General features: G+C 43.3%; 1 protein-coding gene across 3 annotated transcripts in view; it reads right to left on the bottom strand.

Moving 5' to 3' along the window:
• Positions 1-20,755, bottom strand: part of RFX4 (regulatory factor X4) — a 164,217-nt gene that overhangs the window by 17,733 nt on the left and 125,729 nt on the right. For all 3 annotated transcript variants that reach the window (XM_029205461.1, XM_029205463.1, XM_029205462.1), the window contains 4 exons: positions 18,046-18,140; positions 17,510-17,627; positions 5,441-5,560; positions 4,940-5,101 (listed from right to left, as the gene is read on the bottom strand). In XM_029205461.1, coding sequence (XP_029061294.1) covers positions 4,940-5,101; positions 5,441-5,560; positions 17,510-17,627; positions 18,046-18,140 — 495 coding nt within the window. The remainder of the gene's footprint in view (positions 1-4,939; positions 5,102-5,440; positions 5,561-17,509; positions 17,628-18,045; positions 18,141-20,755) is intronic.

Here is a 20,755-nt window from a genome sequence, read left to right as displayed (position 1 = left end):
GGCATTGCCACAGACTCTGACATACCCAACCAAAACTGGCCATGCATCAGGTGGTTTGGGGTGCTCGATATGCCTTCCCTTTTCCCTCTGACTTTTCAAAACAATTAATAAATACCATCCTAAAACATATTTAGAAATACATACAGGTATGGACAGAGAACTAGATACAGATATAGATGGGTGGCTGTTTTCCTAGTGAGTCATAACTCATTCTCACACTACTTTGTATTCACTAGTCCTTGTGTCAAAGGTTCCCAAAAGGTTATGTGCAATGAATTAATTTTCTCTTTGTGCTCACCAGACAGACATAATACTGTTCTCTTTTTCACAGCTGAAAAATGGGGAAGTGTCCATCAACAGTGAGACACTGCTACATGGAAGAGCTGCAGATACCTGATTGGCCCTGACTCTCAATGAGCTAAACTTGATGACACGTATATCATCTGAGCAATGATATTCAGAGTCCTAGAAGCCCAACAAAGTCACTAGATCACATAAAATTTCATTTAAGGCGTTAATAAGCTGTTTCAGCCAAGAGTTGTTTTGTTTTGTTTAATTTTCTCTACTACTTCTTCATTTCTTGCTTCCTGGCTTGGGTCCTTTTAAAAAAATTGGTTTTCCTTTTTTTTTTTAATTGTTAACCACTTTAGATACTTCTTGGAAAGTAATGGTATACAAATCAAGCAGTAATTTAAAGATGGAAATAAAAATTAGCTGGTCATGAAAACCATATGCTGAGTTAACCTAAAAAAAAAAACATGGCAAATGCATTTTATAAAATTTATAATAATTGTTCTCCAATTTACAACATTATTCAATAAAAAACTGCACAAATTCCCAAACTTAAGAAGCCTACTATAATAGATTTCCTAAGATTTAGGTGTATATCATGGATAATTTGTGCTTTATATTGTAATAGCTATAAAACCATACATGTTGTTAGGAAATTATGTTTATGTTCCCTCCAAGACCATGACCCACAATGCATGCCAAGGTCCAGTCCAATTTAGCAATGGAGTATTTCAAAAGTGGTACTTGAGAAAAATATTACAGATAGTTTTATACAGGATAACATTTTTAATGCCCCCTGGAGATATCTGAGAACAAAGCTGGAATGTGCCAAAATCTTCAAAGGCTACACTCATCTGAAGAGAACCTGTTTCACATTTGTATTTCTAAGAAGCTACTTTTACGACTCCTGAACACATTGCACAGAAATCTCTGTACACATTTATGATATTCCTGTGCCTCTGACTATCACAACTGCCATAGCGTGAGGCCTCCAAATTGCTACAAAGAAAGCCAGCAGCAGACTCACTAGCTGGCTGAGAATGATCATGAGATCCTAGAAATCTTTCCTTCACACTCCTCCTTCCCCTTATTTCCTTAGTGTCCTCTTGTTTGATCTGTTGCTACACTGGAAGAAAGGTTCCACTCAAATTGTTTCTGCTTCATAATGCAGAACTGTTTCATTTGCATTATTTCCCTGTTTATTTTAGAAGTAAGGATGTTATCACTGACTGACTGACATGTGTGTCTCCTGGGCGGTGGTGGGAGTACGTGGGCAGGATTATTCAGGTTAGTGGCTCCTAGCTGCTCTCACTGCCCTTCCTTCCTTAGTGAGGCAGGAGACCCCCAACTCCAGTCTCCGATGGACCCCTGAGCAGCTGCAGAGCTGTGAACAGTGCTTAAGTTCTTTTCCCTTTTTATTTTCAGCGAAAAACGTCGTTCTGTACTTTTCTTCTGGAGCCTTCTAAACAGGAACTACAACAACCCACTAGGGAGAGAACATGGGAAGGAGGTGGGAGGCGGTCAAGTTCTTTCTGCTCCAAGTAGAAAACTAAATGCGATTTGAAGTGCATCTATGTAAACAAATGCAGGGATGCTCACATCTGAATTTCCACAGAAGAGGAAGACTCTCCAGCTGTGGACCCAAAGTGAAATCATCACTCCATCTAATGCCAGTTGTTGACAACCCTGCTTTTTTTCATCACCGCTCTGAAGAACCCAGTCTCCTGAGCTGTCTCTGACAAAGGGCCACTGGGTTTGTTGGCACGTTTCTGCCCCTGGCAACGTGCAAAAGAGGGCAGGCACCTTATAGGCTCTTAAACATCTGTTCATTCCCTCTCTGAGTAGCTCTGGTTCTGGAAACTTTAGTGAAAGAATTAATCAAAAGACTCCTGGAAAATGACATGCTCTCTTGCCTCCAGGCCTCTGTACTACTTACTTCCTCTGCTTGGAATACCTTTTCTCTATTATTTGGCCCCCAACCAGACCATCCAAATAGAGGCTGGAAGCCCTGCTTTGTGCTCCCTAACACTCTGACCTTTCTCCCAACTCAGCACTCGTGACATTATATTGTAACTGCTGTCTTGCTCATCAGAACCCTAACCCCTCACAATAAACTCCCAGGGTAAGGGACCACGACTCACTTGTTTGTATCACCAGCTTTTGAAGTGTTTAGCTCACAGAAACCACTTGAGAAATATTTATTAGATAAATGAATAAATGGATGGACGTGTGCGTGAATGAGCAGATAAAAGCACCTAAATATGACAATCTCATCCTATTTGATCTTCAAAAATACATAATTTAGTTCCCAGTGTATTCTAATTAGAACTGGGATATAACTAGGCCCACGCTATGAGGGGCTGGAGGAAGATTCTAACCGGGAGGATACCCAGCTTGAGAGTCACTGTGGATGTCCATGAGAGGTGGGGAAGGCCTGAACCAGATGGCAGCAGTGGGCTGGGAAGGAAAGGGTGGGTCAAGATTTGTGTTAGAACAACTGGCCTTGGGAGGTGTGGAGGAGAATGCCAGCCGTCTCTCCCATATCTGTTTCCCCTTCCCTGCCTGGGAACCCTATCCTACATTTCCCCACCTCTCTTTACAGTTACATGAGGCCATGTGACTAAGTCCTTGCTGATGGAATCTAAGTGGAAGCGACATCCGCCAGCTTCAGGCCAGGGCTTTTTCGAGTGGGTCTTCCTCCTCCAGACCCACTCTCCATTTCCATTAGCTGGTTGCAGACCTGACAAAGCCCTAAGGCAGTGGTCCTCAAACTAGTCAGCCTCAGAATCACCTGGAGGCTTCTTGAGCAAATGGTTGGGCCCCACCCTACAGTTTCTGATTCAGTAGGCCTGCAATGGGCTCTGGTAACGAGCATTTCCAACAAGTTCTCAGGTGATGCTGGTACTTCTGGTCCATGGACCACACTTTGAGACCCACTGCCCTGGGGTATGGTGGAGCCTCATATTGAAGGAACTCGTGTCTCTAAATGGTTGCATTAAAGAGAGCCTTCTCTCTGACGGAAACACCCTGCATGAAATAGATTTCCACTGTGTTAACACCATCCATGTTTGGGTCTATCTGTTACAGTAACTTAGCCTATCCTAGCTAATACAGGAAGAGCTGAGGGAGAGGAGAGCTGATTTCCAGATTTGGTACTTGGGTAAATGAGGGAGTAGAAGATAATGAATTTAATTAGCACAGTCTTAACCAAGCTCTCCACTCCAGTCTGGTCTGTTCACCTGCCCCACCCTCACCCAGGGCCATCTAGCAGAAGGTTGTTTCTGCCTTTGGTTCCCGTGTGCTCACTCCTCTGTTAGCTGAGTCCTTCTCGTCTTTTAAGGCTGCCTTTGAGTCTCACCTCTCTCCTGAAGACTCTCCTCTGCCTGCCCGGGTTCCGGTGGGATGGACAGGGTCTGCTCCTCCCTGAACTCCTATACCCCTCTTGGCTGCAGCCCTCATCTTGTAGGCACTCCTAACAGTAACCCCTTCTATCTGGATAGCAGTGCACTGTTAACAAAGCACTTTGGCTTTTCTTACCTCATCTAATCCCCACAGCAACCATGTGAGAAAACGTGGAGGTGCACACAAACACACACGTGCATGCACACACACACATGTGTGCACACACGCACTCTATTTATTATATTAGCTAACACTTACTGCAGATTCCACATCCAGTGTATCATTTCCACAAGTCTTGAGAGCAAGGACATTTGCAGAATGACTGAATGAATCAATTTGTTTATGACTGACTGTGGTGCCTGGGACCAGGAGTTTAACCCTTCTCCACCCTTTACTTTTCCTCCTCCATAAAATGGAACAATAATTACCTTGCAGTGTTACTGTGAATATCAAGTGAGACAATTATGCAAGGGTCCTTTGTGCATGGTAAAGCAACATTTAGACACTAGTAACTAGCTATTATTATCCTTGTAACATTTCTTCCATTTTCAAACCTTGTCTTGGCATGCAAGATCCTGCAGGATGTGACTCCAACTTACCTTTCCAGGCTTGTAACCCTTCTTCATGACCACCTACATTTTAACCACTTTACCATTCCCCGAAAAGGCCCCATACTTCCTGCCCTGTGCATTTGCATACACTGTCCTCTCCCCAGAGGCCCTTCTGTAATACCTTTGTCAGTTAAAATCAAGTTTCAGCTCAAATCCCCTCCTTTGTGAGGTCTCCAACCAGATGGACTCTCCCCTTCCTTGGGGACCCTGTAGCATTAGCTTGAACCTCCATTATTGCCCCTGCCTTGATTCTGGCTACCATGGCTTAGCATATGACTTCCTGTCTCCCCACTTTCCAGAGATGCCTCTCAGTTTCTGGCTCATGGAGGGCTCCCTTTCTTGTTTTCAAGAATGGCTGTGTTCTGTGTTTTATGTCATTTTAGTGACTTATTTTTTTGTGGGGGGGGCAGTGGGTGGAGATTTTATCATGGACTTGATCTGCCAACTTGAAAACAGAAGCATAAGGAATACATACAAACTAATAAATGGATAACTGCAAGTCATCCATAAATCCAGGAGGATACTCAGATTTTGGCATTGTTTTGGGAGGGGGCTGGAGGGAGAATGTTTTTCCAGATAGCTCTGGCTTTAAACATCAACTCCCCACTCAAAGCCTTTGAGGGGCTGTTCATTACCTGTAGTGCTGAGGCCAGTGTACTCAGGGGATGGGTTGCTGACAGGGGAGGAGGGAGGTGGCACTTCCACGGACGTGGCAGATTTTGCTGGAGAAAACGATGGCACTGGTGAAGGGGTTGGTGGGGCAGCCTCCGTCAAGATAATCTCCTCTCGGACTTCTGCTATGGGTAGAGAAAGGGTGGGTTCTTAGAGTCAAAGGTCAAGGCAAGTTGTCTTTCAGGGACTTTTAAAAAGCAAATATTCTTTCTAATCTGTGTCATGTCACTCCTCTGCTTAAAACCTCTGATGGTTTCCCATCACCATGGTGGCATGCAAGGGAATTCCCACGTACACACATGCCCACTCTCAAGAAGAAAAAGACATTATTGGTTTCCCACCATTTGACTTGTTCACCATAACTAAATTCTTTGGGATGCGGAGCTAAAGAAACACAGAGCACAGAAGTAAAGATACAAATCAAATTGACAAGGAGGACGATTCCCAGTGAAATGCCGGCTTACCGGTGCTTCCTTCTCCCTTCATGGCTCGCATGAGCTCACTGGCGCGCTCCTGGCAGTGCAGGGATTCTAACAGGTAGAGCACATAGTCATCAAACATCAAGTGAATTAGGTGAAAAGACCCTGGTGAGAGAAGATCCAAACAGAAAGGTAAGTCATGTCGGCTCGGGTGTGCCCCTCAGCCTGGTCGATAACACGTCACACGGTGCTCTGACCCTCTGTCCTGGACCCTCATTCCCTCTCAGTTACGGATCACCTTGCGGTCAGAGGTTGCTCTCCTTTGTCGTCTCCTCACCTAGCCTGGTGTTTAGCATAAGGTAAGTGTCATTAACACTGTGGCAAGTGAGTCTTTTCCTTGCTCGATTTATTAATAGGACATCATCAAAAATGGTACTTATTGAGCCATCTGTCAAAATGCGCCTGAGCTCTCACATTCGCACAGGCGTCATCCTCGTCTGGGCACCCCTCACTTTGTTCAGCATTGCTTGACATAGTGTCTTGCATTTTTCTCTCTTCCACAAGTTTATCTTATTTCCCCGACTGGACCTAAGGATATTCACGGCAGGGACTTTGCCTTCTAACTCACTGGTGTCTACCAATGTACACAACATAATTCCAGGAGCATAACTGACACTTTAAATTAGCAACAACGGAATTATTTCCTTAAATGTTTCTGAGACTTCCGTTTAGCACATGGTTGTTACAAAAGGTATTATAATGGAAAAGATTTGGTATCCTCAAGCAGTATTCTTCATTTTAAATTTAGAGTAGATTACTTCATAAAAAGGGATGTGAACAATCATTTTAAAAGATTTTTCCCATGTGCCAGCCTTTGTGCTCAAAGTATTATATTCTCTAATTTAATATCTACCACCACCTTGTAAGGCAGGTGCTCTTACTCCTGTTTTGCAAAGTCAAGTACTTGTGCAAGATGACACAGTACATTACTTCAAAACTATCTTTTTTTTTAAAAAAAAAATTTATTTGGCTGTTCCGGGTCTTAGTTGCAGCCTGCGGGATCTTCGTTGTGGCATGCGGGATCTTTAGTTGTGGCAGGCAAACTCTTAAGGCATGTGGGATCTAATTGCCTGACCAGGGATTGAACCCGGGCCCCCTGCATTGGGAGCGCAGTCTTAGCCACTGGACCACCAGGGAAGTCCCCCAAACCATCTTTTCTTGCACGTCATGCTGCCACCATGGACAGTGGAAGATCCACATACGGAAGGGGCCCTCATGTCTGCTGTCATGAAGACCTCACGGATGCCAGCGTCAGAGAGGCCAAGCCTTCATCTCTAGTCCCATGTTTCCACCTCTCAAAGGGACATCTCCACATGGGCATCCTGCTGTCCCATGAAGTGTCCAAAACGTCTCACCGACTATTTACAAGCTGCCCTCCTCTTCCTATTTCCCTTGAGTTTGCTTTTTTTAGAAGCCTTATGAGACTCTGGCATTATTTATTATCTTGTGATCCTAGCATCATTATCAACACCACTATTATTGTCATCATCATCATTGTCATCGCACCTCCCATTTATTGAATGTTTACTATGTGCCAAGAACTCTGCTAAGCACTTAACACAGCTCTCATCCTTTCACCAAACTGTGAGATAGGTGGTATTATCCTCTTACACACAAGGAAATGAGTCTCTCCATTGGAATTAAGTAGGGATTGGCCTCAGTTTGCTCTGGCTCCGAAAATCCGTTCCCATTTCCCCTACAGATCATCTGGTCCAGTCTCCTCATAGCACAGACGGGGAAAATAAAGAACATGGTCCCCAGAAGGGCCATTTGAGTTGGGCTCTATGCCTTTTCAGGTCTCAGAAATAAGGTGATGAGGGCCAGTTGGGGGCTTTTGGATGACTCCTCTTTGGTGGACTTTATTTTCTCCTTTTTAGTTGCACCTGGCTTCTTTGTGCATACACACACACACACACACACACACACACACACACATTCATTTCAGATAGATTGATTCTTTTGCTCCAGAAATGTTACAGAAGAAAATCCCTGGCTTAACTCTGAGGCCACTGGATGCCCTGCAGGTCATGCACATCTACACCAATACCCCGTCTCTCCGGAGCCTGCCACCACCTATGATCCTTGTGCCCACAGAGCTCCACGTCCACGTCCCCTGTCCTGCACTTTCTTCACCTTTTCCCTCCATCTCCAGGGTGCTGTGTCTGTTTTTTGACCCCACTTGGAATTCAGCAAGGTTCAGGGTTTTTTTGAGTCATGGTGAAATGCAGACTTCCAAGACTAAACTTTCCATCTACTTCCCCAAAATGAGTCCTGTGAACCGCTGAGGAGGTACAGCATTGTGGGTAACTGCATGGGTCTGGATCAAACTGCCCAGGTTGAGCTCCAGCTCTGCCACTTAGTAACTGGGACCTTGAATGAGCTGCTCCTCGAAAATGTTAAAAATAAAACCAGCCGTTTACTGAGCCCTTGCTCTGTGGCAGCCACTGGGTTAACTGCTGCAGATTTACTATTGCATTTAATTCTCATCACAACCATTTGAAATGAGCAATACCCTCCTTCTGCAAAGGAGGAAACTGAGACTTAGAGGAGTAAAGTAACTGTCCAATGTCACACAATTATTAAGTGGCAGACATGGGATTTGAATCCAAGACTGTCTGATTCTGAAGTTGTTCTTCAATCGTGCAATATGGCTCTCTAAAAGGGAAACAGTCAAACCTATTTTACAGAAGTACCATAATGAGGAAAAGTATATACTAGATGCTGAATAAATAGTAACTAAGGTCCCTTTTGCTATTAATGTTCTAACACCCTGTGATGTGACTGTTTTGTTCATAGAGTCAAAGAAGTCAAAAGATAGCATCAAATACCTAAAAGGAAAAGGTCTCCAAAATGAAGAAGTATTTGCTGAGATTGTGGCTCTAAGTCAATAAGGATAGTAAGAGAGAAAGACACTATGAAACCGAATTAGAATGGAAAACCCTAGATAATAAAAATGGATTTAGTAGTTTTAGCACAGGCAGGCACCTTGGGTCATCTATACAGCACCCCTGTCTAATAGATAAAGAAACAAGATCTGAGGTGAAGACACTTGCCTAAGACCACACTGTTAGAAAACATCAGAGCTGGGTTTGGAGGCCAGTACTCCAGGGGAAGTGTTGATTTGGGGTTTCAAGCTCTCTTCCTAATGACTCTGATCAGTTACCCAATTGGTCTGATAATTTTCAATCATCTTTCAAACAAGGAGAGTTTGTAGAGCTACTGCTTCTTGCTTATTACTATTGTGCAAAGTGCTCTGAGTACAAAGGAAACTTAAAGCTCAGTCACTGACTCCACAAAAGCTACAGTGTCCTTAGCAAAAATCAATCCTTAAGATTATTAGGTAACAAACAGTTCAGTGCCAGGGTACACAAAGACTGATGAGAGGGAGAGGGGAAGGAGGCAGGGGAGGGAGAGAGGGAGAGGAAAAGAGAAACATCAAAGACAGACAGGATAGAGGCAATTATAGCTAACATTCCTGCTTTATTTCTTCCCTTAGCACTTAACACCATCTGCTATACTATATACTGAACTTATCTTTATCACGTGCCTCCCTACACTAGATTGTAAGCTCCATGAATGCAGGGATTTTTATCTTTTTTTCTTTTCCCCACTGTTCTATACCCAGTGTCTAGAACAGTGCCAGGCATAGTAGAGGCTCAATGGTTATTTGTTGGATGAATGAATCAAATGAGCAAGCACTGACCACTTACCATATGCTCTGTGCTAAGCCCTTTTAATTTTCCAACAACACTATGAAGGGTTTTTTTAAATTTATTTATTTTTATTTATTTATATTTTGGCTGCATTGGGTCTTTGTTGCTGTGCGCGGGCTTTCTCTAGTTGGGGCGACTGGGGGATACTCTTCGTTGCAGTGCGCGGGCTTCTCATTGCGGTGACTTCTCTTGTTGTGGAGCACGGGGTCTAGGTGCGTGGGCTTCAGGAGTGGTGGCACGCAGGCTCAGTAGTTGTGGCTTGTGGGCTTAGTTGCTCTGCAGCATGTGGGATCTCCCTGAACCAGGGCTCAAACCCATGTCCCCTGCACTGGCAGGCAGATTCTTAACCATTGCGCCACCAGGGAAGTCCCAAGGAGGTATTATTATCTTCAGTTAACACATGGGGGAAATGAAGTCTCAGAGGATTTTAAACCACTTGCCTAAAGTTACAGAGCTATTGAGCATCAGAGCCCGTTATGGAAAAAGGTACTAGGATAGAGACAAAAGGAGATTGTTGTTGTTATATGGTAACATAGTTAATGGCATCTTATAGAATCAAAGCATTTCTTTTTTCTTATGAAAAGTTTCAAACATATGGAAAAGTATAAAGAATTTTAAGGGAATTCCCTGGTGGTCAGGGGTTAGGACTCTGTACTTCCAATGCAGGGGGCAGGGGTTTGATCCCTGGTTGGGGAACTAAGATCCTGCGTGCTGCACAGCACGGCCAAAAAAAAAAAGAATTTTAAAATGAACACCAGTGTACTCAACACCAAGCTTTATAATATTTTAACATTTTACCATATTTGAATCATATTTTTAAATTGAAGATAAAAATGAACCCCCTGTGTTCCCTTCCTTAATCCTGCTTCTCTGCTTCCTGTGTTCATGCCCTGATGTAATCACTGCCTCGAATCTGGTATTTACTGTTTACATGCATTTCTATACTCTTACTACCTATATTTATATATCCATAAAAACACATGATATTGTTTTTTATTTTCAAACTTGATAGAAATGGTACCATACTTTACAGAGTATTCTACAATCTGCACGTGATACTTTGGGTGTTTTTAGATCTATCCACAGTGACACATGTAGGTCTTGTTTAATGGCCATTGTGTGACTATGCCACGATTTATTTGTCCATTCTCCTGTCGATGAAATTTAGGTTATTTACATTTTTCACTATTGGAAACTGGCTCTAATGAATATTTTTTGTACCTGTTGCCTAGGTACAAAAAATACCTGGCTCTAGGACCAGAGGTGGAATCAGTGGGTCCAAGAGCACCTGCAATCTTAAGTCTTAACGAGATAGTGCCACGCTGCTCACCAAAATCTTCTACATCCTTACTGGTAGCGTAGGAAATACAGTATTTGCCATCTGAAGGGTATGAAATGTTATTGTCTTTATAAGTTGCAGTACCCTAATTACTAGAAAGGTCCACCTCTTTTCACATGATATTGCCCATTTGAATTTCCTCTTCTGTGAACTATTCATATTCTTTGCCCATTTTTCTAATGGGGTATTTGTCTTTTAGAAATGTATTTAGAGGGATTTATCATATATTCTGGATATTAATACTTTGTTCATTATATGCATTGCAAAATATCTTCCCCCTTTCTGTGGCTTTTTTTTTTTTGGCCACGCCATGCGACTTGTGGGATCTTAGTTCCCTGATCAGGGATCGAACCCAGGCCCTCGGCAGTGGAAGTGTGGAGTCCTAACCACTGGACCACCAGGGAATTCCCTCTGTGGCTTTTATCTTTTAATTTCGTCTATGTTGTGCTTATTAAACAGAAGTTTAAAATCCGAGTGCAGTCAACTTTGCCAATATTTTCCTTATGATTTATCCTTTTTGGTACTTTTTTAAAGAAATAATTTCCTATTCCAAAGTCATAAACTTACCATCCATATTTTCTTCTAAAAGGTTTTAAGTTTTGGGTTTTTTTTTTTTCATTTAGATGTTTCTTTTCAGAAGGGGAAAATTGTTTCTAGGGAAGGGGTCTAATTTTATTTTATTTATCCTAAAATGCATGTCCCAGAACCTTTGTCCACTGATTTTTAATGCCATATCTCTGTCACACAGATCATCTGTACAATCCTCTTGTTGAGACAGAAAGGCAAGAATTTGATGAGGCAAAGACAAGTTTCATGTCAGTCTGTCTTGGGCATCTCTGCTGTTTCACTACTCTTTGTCTAGCACTGTTAGATGACCACATTTTCTTACTCCTTAATAAACCTGAACATCAGGTTAGCAAGTCCCTATACCTGTTCTTTATTACTCAGCCTTTTGCTTTTCTATATGAATTTTAACATCAGATTTTCAAAATCAAAGGAAGAAAAAGTTAAGAACCAGATGGAAATTCCAATTGATTTATATATTTGAAGGGCATATCCTTTTCCAGATATGAACAGGGTATATTTCAGTAATATTTAAAAAGTTTTTTCCTTGAAGGTCTTAAAATAATTTTTGTTAGAATTTTCTTCTGGGCACATTTCTATTGCTGTTGTGAATGGGATATATAGATATAGATATACAGATACATAGAGATAGATATTTTCTAGTTAATGGTAAGAATGTAAATGATTTTTAAAAAACTGAATTCAGTAACCTGCCTGAATTCTTATTTGTTCTATTAGTTTGTAGATTCTCTTTTTCTTGTCAGCCATCATGACATGTCTAGAAATAAAGACAATTTTGTGTTTTCCTTTCCAATTCTTATATTTCATTTCCTTTTCTTATTGCATTGGCTAGGACCTCCAGTACGTATCTATCAGAAACAGCATTAGAAGGCATTTGTGTCTTATTCATGATGGGAATGGGAAAACTTCTAAAGTTTCACCATTTGGTATATTGTTTTCTGCAGATTGTCGAATGCTCTTTAACATATTAAATAAATACCCTTCTATTCCTAGTTTGCCAAGAGTTTTTAAAAATTATACTTGAAAGCTGAACTGTATCAAATACATTTTTCCTTTGTATCGATAGAGATGAACATATGACTTTTCTCTTTTAATTTGTTAATGCAGTATGTTAAATAGTAATTTTCTGACTTTGAATCATACTTGAATTCTTGGCATAGGCCTCATTAACCATGATTTAAAAAAAAATTTGCCCTGGATTTGATCTGCTAGTATTTTATTTAGAATGTTTTCATCTATATTTATGTGTGGTTGAGTCATAATATTCTTTTCTTCTACAGCTCTTCCAAGATTTTGAAACTGAGATTATATTAGCTTCATAAAATTAACTGTACAGCTTTCCTTCTTTTGTTTTCATGTTCATTTTCATAAAATAAGGATTTTATGCTTCTTAAAAGTTTAGTAAACGTTGCAATTTATGCCTGATGTTTATTGAGGGAAGAGACCTTTTCATTTACTGTGGTTATTATTTGATCTTATTTCTAGCATCCTGTTTCATATTTTGAGTTTACGATCCTTTTTCTAAGCTTCTTTTATCTTCTCAATTCTTGCCATTTAAGTTTTCACATTTTTCCATTTTTCTTTGGTAACTTATGATTCTATTCTTTTAGTGATGATCATATATCCAAACATCTATTAAATCCAAACTATAAATTTTTTTCAACAAAGTCTACAGTTATTTAGTATTTCAAGACAAAGACCTTAGCATGCGTTAACTATTCCTTAAAGATTCTCTCCCAGCTACCCTGTGTTTTATTGTTTCCTGGAATTTGGTTTTACCTTCTTGAAACACACACAAATTAGTTTTTAAATTACAACCAAAAGTTAATTAAATTTGCTTATATATTTTAAAATTTCTCTCATCTTAAAACAGGGCTCCCAAATTCTTTGACACTCCTTCCTGGGAACATTGTGGCGGAGGTGTCTATGCACTTCCTTCAATCTTGGTAGGTTTGTGACTGCTTTGATCAACAGAGTAAGGGGGAGTGAAACTTTCACTTCTGAGATTGGGTCATAAAGGCAATGCGGCTCCCCCCTCGGCACACTCACTCATGGGGCCTAAGCTTCCATGTGAGAGGTTCAACTGGTCAGAGGCCACTGTGTGGTGAGGAAATTGAGCCACATGGAGAGGCCACCTGAACACACTCCAATCGGCAGTCCTAGTGTTCAAGTCATCCCAGCTCAGGCACCAGACACGTGAGGGAAAAAGCTTCCAGAGGATGCCAGCCTCCAGCCGTCGATGAACTCCAGCTTTTGAGTCTTCCCCTCTGAGGTCCCAGACATCATAGAACAGAGACAAGCCATCCCCGCTGGACCCTGTCCAAATTCCTGACCCATAGAATCTGTAAGCATAATACTGTTTTAAACCACTACACTTTTGTTAAACAACAACAGTAACTAGAATATTGTTGTTTCTTGTATCCCAGACCTTAGCTATGGTTTTATTTTTCTTCTTATTGAAATCCATTCTTTAATTTTTCTTTTTTTTGCGGTTCGCGGGCCTCTCACTGTTGTGGCCTCTCCCGTTGCGGAGCACAGGCTCCGGACGCGCAGGCTCAGCGGCCATGGCTCATGGGCCCAGCCGCTCCGCGGCATGTGGGATCTTCCCGGACCGGGGCATGAACCCGTGTCCCCTGCATTGGCAGGCGGACTCTCAACCACTGCGCCACCAGGGAAGCCCCCATCCTTTAATTTTATTTAAGTGAAGTTCTATGGGTGTCACATAGTTCTCTTAGTTTTTGTATAACTGAATATGTCTTTGCTTTGCCCTCACTCTTGAATAATGGTTCACAGTTCTTTGTTCTCAGTACTTAAAAGATATTATTCCATTGTCTTCTGGCATCTCTTATTACTCATGATAGTCTAATTATTGTTCTTTTCTCTCATAGCTTAAAAAATTTTTTACTCTATCAATATGGTTTTAGAAAAACCATCAATGAGGGGTAAACAAATTTGTCTAGCCTTTTTGTGCCATGCATCTGAGCCCAGGATATTTGTCTCAATTGTGGGAATTGAAAAAGCATGGGTTTTGTGGTCATGCACATCTGATTTTGAAACAGAGCTCTGCCACTTGCCATATTGATTTTGGGCAAGAAACTTCTCCAACTCAGTAAAAAGGTACCTATTATTATCTGCCTTGCAGAGTTGATGTGAGAATTAAATGGTTCTATGTGCTTCCTACACATTTGTTATAAAGAGTAGCATTATCCTGCCTTTGCTTCATGTTCTTTCACGACTTCCTTGTCTGTTATATTGAGGGCAGTAATAGCGGACCTCATAAGCTGTTGTGAGAATTAAATGGGAAAGTGCCTAATGTTATGTCTAGTGTACACTAGGCCCTGAATAAACGTTACTTTGCTTTTCTTATTACTATTCAGCTGAAGGAAGTTACAAGAGGCCTTGGCAGTGTGGCTCTAGCATGGGATAGATACCCAGGGGAGCTCAGCTTAGTTTGCTGTGCATCCTGGGCAAGCCCCCTCTCCTCGCTGGGTCTCTTGCTTCTTCTCCCGAATACAGGGAAAGCAATTCCTGCCTCCTGGCGCTTGGAGGGGGCCTGAGAGACATTTTGAATGTCAAGATTCTGCAATTTAGCAGGTTCTGGGTAAGAGAGCCAGGCCAGGACATCTAAACCCTGAGAAGCAGTCTGGAGGCTCCGTCCGTCATGGCCACTTGGCCTGGGAGTTGATCCCATGTGGCCTCCCCGGCCCTGCCCGAGTGGGTGAGCTTTGATGCTAGGCCAGAAAACAAGCGTGTAAAAAGGTGAAAACCTGGGAAATGATATGTAGCCCTGCCCCCTTAGCCATCAAACCCGAGGCAGCCTTTCACAGCATTTCATGCTGAAGCACTTCCAGGAACTATTGTTGCCTTCCGGATGTTCCCAACAGTGAAACGGGGGCATCTGGTAAAAACCCATAGTGAAAGGTAAAGGCACCTGCACTGACTTGGGATCCAGGTATCCTACGAACTAAAATCAGAGCAGTCAACTGAAAATATGTTGTTGTTGCTTTTTTTAAATAGAACCTCTAGTTTCCTCAGCCCCATTAGGATGAAAAGTTCATTGCCTGCTACCCTACCTTTGCTGACTAATTTTGCTAGAAAAGTGCTGCTTGCAGCAGAGAAAGAAAGTCTGGCTACTTTAGTTCACCGCATAGGCTCTTTCAGTGAAAAGGAATTAGGGAGAAAAGAGTGAAAAGGAATTACGGAGAAGAAAGGAGTCAACTACCTTTGAAAGAGGCTGTTCTGCGAAGAGGTGATAGAGTCCCCCCGCGGGATCATTGTGATATTCCACACGATCATTGTGACGGTCAGCCTGCTACTCGGACATACAAACCCTGCACCATTCACAGCTACCAGGATCGTGTGGGAGTTATAAGATATATAGAGCTGGCCCCTGTGGTTGGGGGAGGGGCCAGGGAACAGAGGGCTCTTTTTCCTAATTAGCTGTTTTTATACAGGGAACACATGACCCAAACACAACCACCAACTGTGTCTTTGACATATACAGGCAGAAAGGGGGAGCTGGGCTTTTGTCTGCCGCAAATTCTTTCAACTTGCCTGTCACCCCAAGCTGTAAAACTCAACAATGAGTCGGATGAGCAGGACCATTTCAGATAGTTTGCTAAATGGACTTGGAGACAGGTATTATTTCCATCTGTTCAGGGTTGAAAAATACTGTAAAAGTGAAATTGGGTTAATAACTCTTTTCTTTCCTTTTCTAAAAGATTTGTGACCATTTTTGCCATTTGCCTGAGTTTCCAGTGTATCCTAGAATGTGTGTGGTTCAAAAAGAAATAAACACATTTTAAGGAATAATATTTCTTAGTAATAAATTCAACCTATTCTAATTGTTCTACTGTCCATAACATTGACTGTTAACTTAGTACATACAAATGGATTTCAAAGGCTATTACAACATAGACTACTTTCCCTGTCTAATGAAGGGTGTTTGATAATATACAGTCAGTATAAGAATCAGCAACTTGAAGAATAAGATATAAAACAAGGAAAGGGTGCTTGCTTTGTGGATGTATATATACTTATTTGTGAGGTATCGTTCTTCTTTGATTTCTGAAGCAATGAAAAAAATCTCGAATATTTTTCACCCATCAGCTTAACTGAACGCAGTTATGCACAAATGATCTTCCCAGAGCCAGAGGTAACATGTGCTAACACTAACTATGCTGAACTGGAAGTCATCAAAATGCCATGCCTGGTGGCACTGCCCAGGTAGCAGTCACCAGAGCATTTCCATATACAGCTCAAAGAGAATTTCCATCTGTAGCCATGGTGCAGGCAGGTTCAGAGAACTTCCCAATGCTGAGATTAAAGAAATCCACAACAAAACGCTTCTCCAATTGGGTAAACACAGTCTTTCATGGACAGAGCTGTTTAGAAAAAATAGTGCCTTCTTTGTTTCACCACATATTCACTGCATTGTATAGCACAACTGGGAAATAGTGACAAGACCATAAAAAGCTAGATGGAAAAGTGTCAAATTAAACCCAGAGCAAAACCCAGAGCTGATTGGCTTAATTGGAGATAATGAGAAGCAAAACCACATCTCTACTTGCAAAGTAAAACAGAGAACTGAAGCAATTACCCAGAAAATTCACCAACAGCCCTTTGCCGAAATGCCTAGAAAACTGAGGCCAAAGGGTTTTGAGATTTCAAATGTCTGGATAATGCCTTAAAGTTCCACCTCACTTTGCTAATGATGACCTGGACTCAATGCGTACGCCATTCTTTCCAGTGAAAAATGGCATTCACCCCAAGTCGGTGATTAGGTTCCTGCCCGCAGAGACTACTGTAAGCACCTCCGGTCAGAGATTTCAAGTCCCGTTAAACTGGAAAACAGGAGACAAGGACTTGGGGTAGGGATGTGTCCTGGAGGTGATGAAAACCCAAGGGGTCAGTGAAACAAAAGGGAAAATGAATGCAAAAGTCGTTTACTGGGGATCACACTGGGGCACGTTATCAAAGAAAACTTTACCCGCCACTGGCCTGTCAATCAAGCCGTTTGCAAATTTTGGCCTCGGAGGCTTCTTCATGTGCCCAGTCTTGGCAAATCCACACTATGAAATTTGGCAAAATAGACCAGTGGAAGCAGCCACGACTGGGGACTTCCAGAAAAAGGGGAGCACAGCCACTGCTACTTACTCCTCTTTAAACTCAAATAATGTTATCTGTGTGCAAGCCTCCCATTTTCAGATATGTATACTTCTCCTTTAGCGTGCAATGCCATCTTTCTCCCCGAAAGTCCTAACAATATCGTGTCCCCCCAGAACAGAGAATGTTTCCGGGTGATGTCCTTGTGGTCTCAGAGACAGCAAGACCATGCCTGACTCCGGAGAGATGGACTTGGTACATAGAGCCCAGAGAAGACGTGTTTGGATGTGGGGAGGGCTGGGGTGGCCTTACCGAAGCTGGGGGCACTGTGCAAGGTCATGTCCCGGATCACCCTTGTGCCAAAACAGGACCACATCAAGAGGAACTGCTGGGCCACCTTCTTCAAGGACCCTTGCCTCTTGGCAGCCACCTACAAGAGAGTGAACGGCTGTATGCGTGGTTGATTTGACCTTCATTTATTACTGTCTCTTATTGAAATGACAGGAAGGCTTCGGGTCTCTAAGTTCAATGTTATAGACTTTTTATTTTTAACAGCAAAAATACACTTTAAGAAATGAAATCTTATGTCGAGACTCAACACGTACAACCGCTGAGAGAGATGCTGACCTGGCTGAACCAGGGGAGGGAGACTCAGAGTCCTGCCTCGTGACGCACCCCTCCCCCACTCCTGAGGGGGGCCCAGGCCTCTCCTTGTATCCCTACGGCTCCAAGGCTGCCGAGGAAACACTCAGCTAGCTCACTGCGGGGCTCTGTATTACCCAAGCGCCATCAAGGCGAGTGATGGGCTGCCACACCCGGGCCTGCACCTTCCGCTTCAGCTTACCAACCTTCACAACACACCGGTCCACCATGGTGTCCAGCCACTCGATGTAGGACTCGATGGGAGACTGCTCCTCCAGGAGATGGTCGAACTCCTGATACACTGTCAAACAGAGGAGACCCCACACACCATGCAGTTGTGTTTAAACACACACAGGTGTTAAAAGAACAAAGGAATACAACGGAATAAAATAAAAAGCTCCAAAGTCTTAGCAGGGCATTCAAGGATTTAGAGAATACACCCCAACTTACCTTCCCAGGCTCATCTTCCGTGCCTGTGAACACTTTAAGCCCTGGCCACCCCGGGTTACTTGCCATCCCCGCTTTTCTCAGGCAGTTCCCTCTGCTTAGACTATTTAGTCTGTCATGAAACAGCTGAAATGATCCTCCGATGAAATCCTATTTACCCTCCCATGCCCCTTGCCGGCAGAACTGATCACTCTCCCTCTGTACTTTCACAGCACTTTACTATTTGCATTCTACCTTCACTGTATCACTAAGAACACTACTGCTATAGTTAGGGGTGTGCATGGGTGTTCAGGATTCACATGTTCCTACAGTTTTCATTTCTCTGAGCAGCTTCTGTTGCCCCATTTTCCAGGACTGGCCAATCTGCTCTATTTTACTTAACTGATAACTGCTGCAAGAGGTCAGCTTCCAGGACCCGAAAACATATACTTTAGAATGAGAAAGGACTTTACAAAACCCATTTAGTTGATCTGTCTCATTTTATAGGTGAGGAAGCTATGTCTTAGAGATCAGATGACCCCCCCAGAGTCAGAGGGTGAGTTGGTGGGAGAGCAGGAACTGGAACCCAGTCTCTGACTTTCCCTCTGGTGTTCCTTCACTCTTCACGGCACTGCCTGTGCGTCTGAGCCACTGTGCTTCAATCCGTGATGATAATGATCGAGATGGCAATGAAAGTGCTAACTGCCAACATTTACTGAGTGCTTGCCGCATGCCAGGCACTCTCCTAAAATGTTTTCTACGGGCACACTCTGACCTTAGACTACCCCTAGAATGTGAATGTCATGAGGCCAGGACCTAGAACAGTGCCTGGTACACAGCAGTTGCTCAAATGTTTGTTGAAAGGATGAACGGCCCATGGAGGTAGGTACTATTATTACCCCCTCACACACACCCAGCCTTTTGACAAATGAGGCAAAAGAGGCACACAGAGATGAGTGACTTTCACAGCTGGTTAATGGCAGAGGCAAGTTTCAAACACAGCCTGACTCAAGTGCTTGCCTCCCAACCTCTTCTCTACACTAGCTCTACGCTGTGTACCATGTATGTGGTGCACATTGTCCCATTTAATCCTTTTGCATTATCCCCATTTTACAGATTTGGAAGCCGAGGTCACAGCGCACCAGAGCCAGGGTTTGAATCAAGGTCTGTCAGGCATCCCAACCGCATGCTCTTACCACAGCACCACTTAAGACTCATTCTAATCATCATGCTCAAGTCCCAATGTGTACTTTTTAATTTAAGGTAAGCCAGGCATCCCCAGCCAGCATCTACATCATGGATGTGATGGTAACCCCCTAAAGCAAGAGTCCGCAGACTTGTCAACTGGTTGTAAGGAAAGGAGGGTGCAGCACACAGGTGCCCCTAGTCCTATTCAAACCGACCTTTGGTCCAGCTCATTGTGTTCAGGAACTTACTTCCCAGCTGTCTGGAAGGAGCAGGGATGACACCCGCGTGCCAGGCCACCTGCCTTCAGGCTTCCTCAATCCCCCTCATCCCGGCACTGCATCACATAGTATGTCCTCTTTGGTAAAATGCAACCATTTGGAAATTACTTGTTCAACTTCTGATTTGCCATTAGCTCTAAGCTCCACGTGGCAAGGGCAGTGTCCATCTTATTCACTGCTCTTTGCTCAGCGTCTTAACACAGTGCCAGACCCAGGACAGGCATTCACTAAGTACCAGGTGGGTTGCACTGAACCTCATTATGACTCCCTTCCTCTAGAAGAATACAATCACAGATTTAAAGGACAACATTCTGGGCTTCCCTGGTGGCGCAGTGGTTGAGAGTACGCCTGCCGATGCAGGGGACACGGGTTCGTGCCCCGGTCTGGGAAGATCCCACATGCCGCGGAGCGGCTGGGCCCGTAAGCCATGGCCACTGAGCCTGCGCGTCTGGAGCCTGTGCTCCGCAACGGGAGAGGCCACAACAGTGAGAGGCCCGTGTACCGCAAAAAATAAAAATAAAAAATAAAAAAAAATACAGGACAACATTCTGCCCCCAGCCTAAGAAAGCCAGAAGAGAAAGCCCCAAAAGGTTCTTTCTTGGAGAAGCAGCAGTGACCTTCGTGCTGCTCCAGCAAAGGCTCAGAGCCTGGTCCCTAAAACAAGCAATGGTGATTGTATTTTTCCTTATGAGTCTGCGTCACATTTTCTTCCCCCCATGAAAGGTGCTGAGGGGAGAAGAGAGCTGAGTCTAATGCTGCTAGGAGTGGTTAGCAGAACCAGGAAGTTGGATCATTCTGGGCTTCCACCCATCTATTTGGTCCTCCACAAACATTGCTGGCCCCCACCTCTACCCCTGGCCCTGTGTGAGGCCCTGGGGACATGGCCATCAGGAGTATAGCTAGCACTGTTAGGGGGCTCTTAGCCATGCTTTCCATTGCCTTCCAGAAGGAAAAACAGAACAGGAAGCATGATTGTAAGCACCTGGAAAGATCCTGGAACCTCTAAAGCTTGCCCACATCTCGT

The sequence above is a fragment of the Monodon monoceros genome, unplaced genomic scaffold, assembly GCF_005190385.1.
Source record: "Monodon monoceros isolate NGI ecotype Baffin Bay Population unplaced genomic scaffold, NGI_Narwhal_1 Super_Scaffold_6, whole genome shotgun sequence".
Lineage (NCBI taxonomy): Eukaryota > Metazoa > Chordata > Mammalia > Artiodactyla > Monodontidae > Monodon > Monodon monoceros.
The sequence above is the reverse complement of the archived record's forward strand: the minus strand, read 5'-3'. Positions and strand labels throughout refer to the sequence as shown.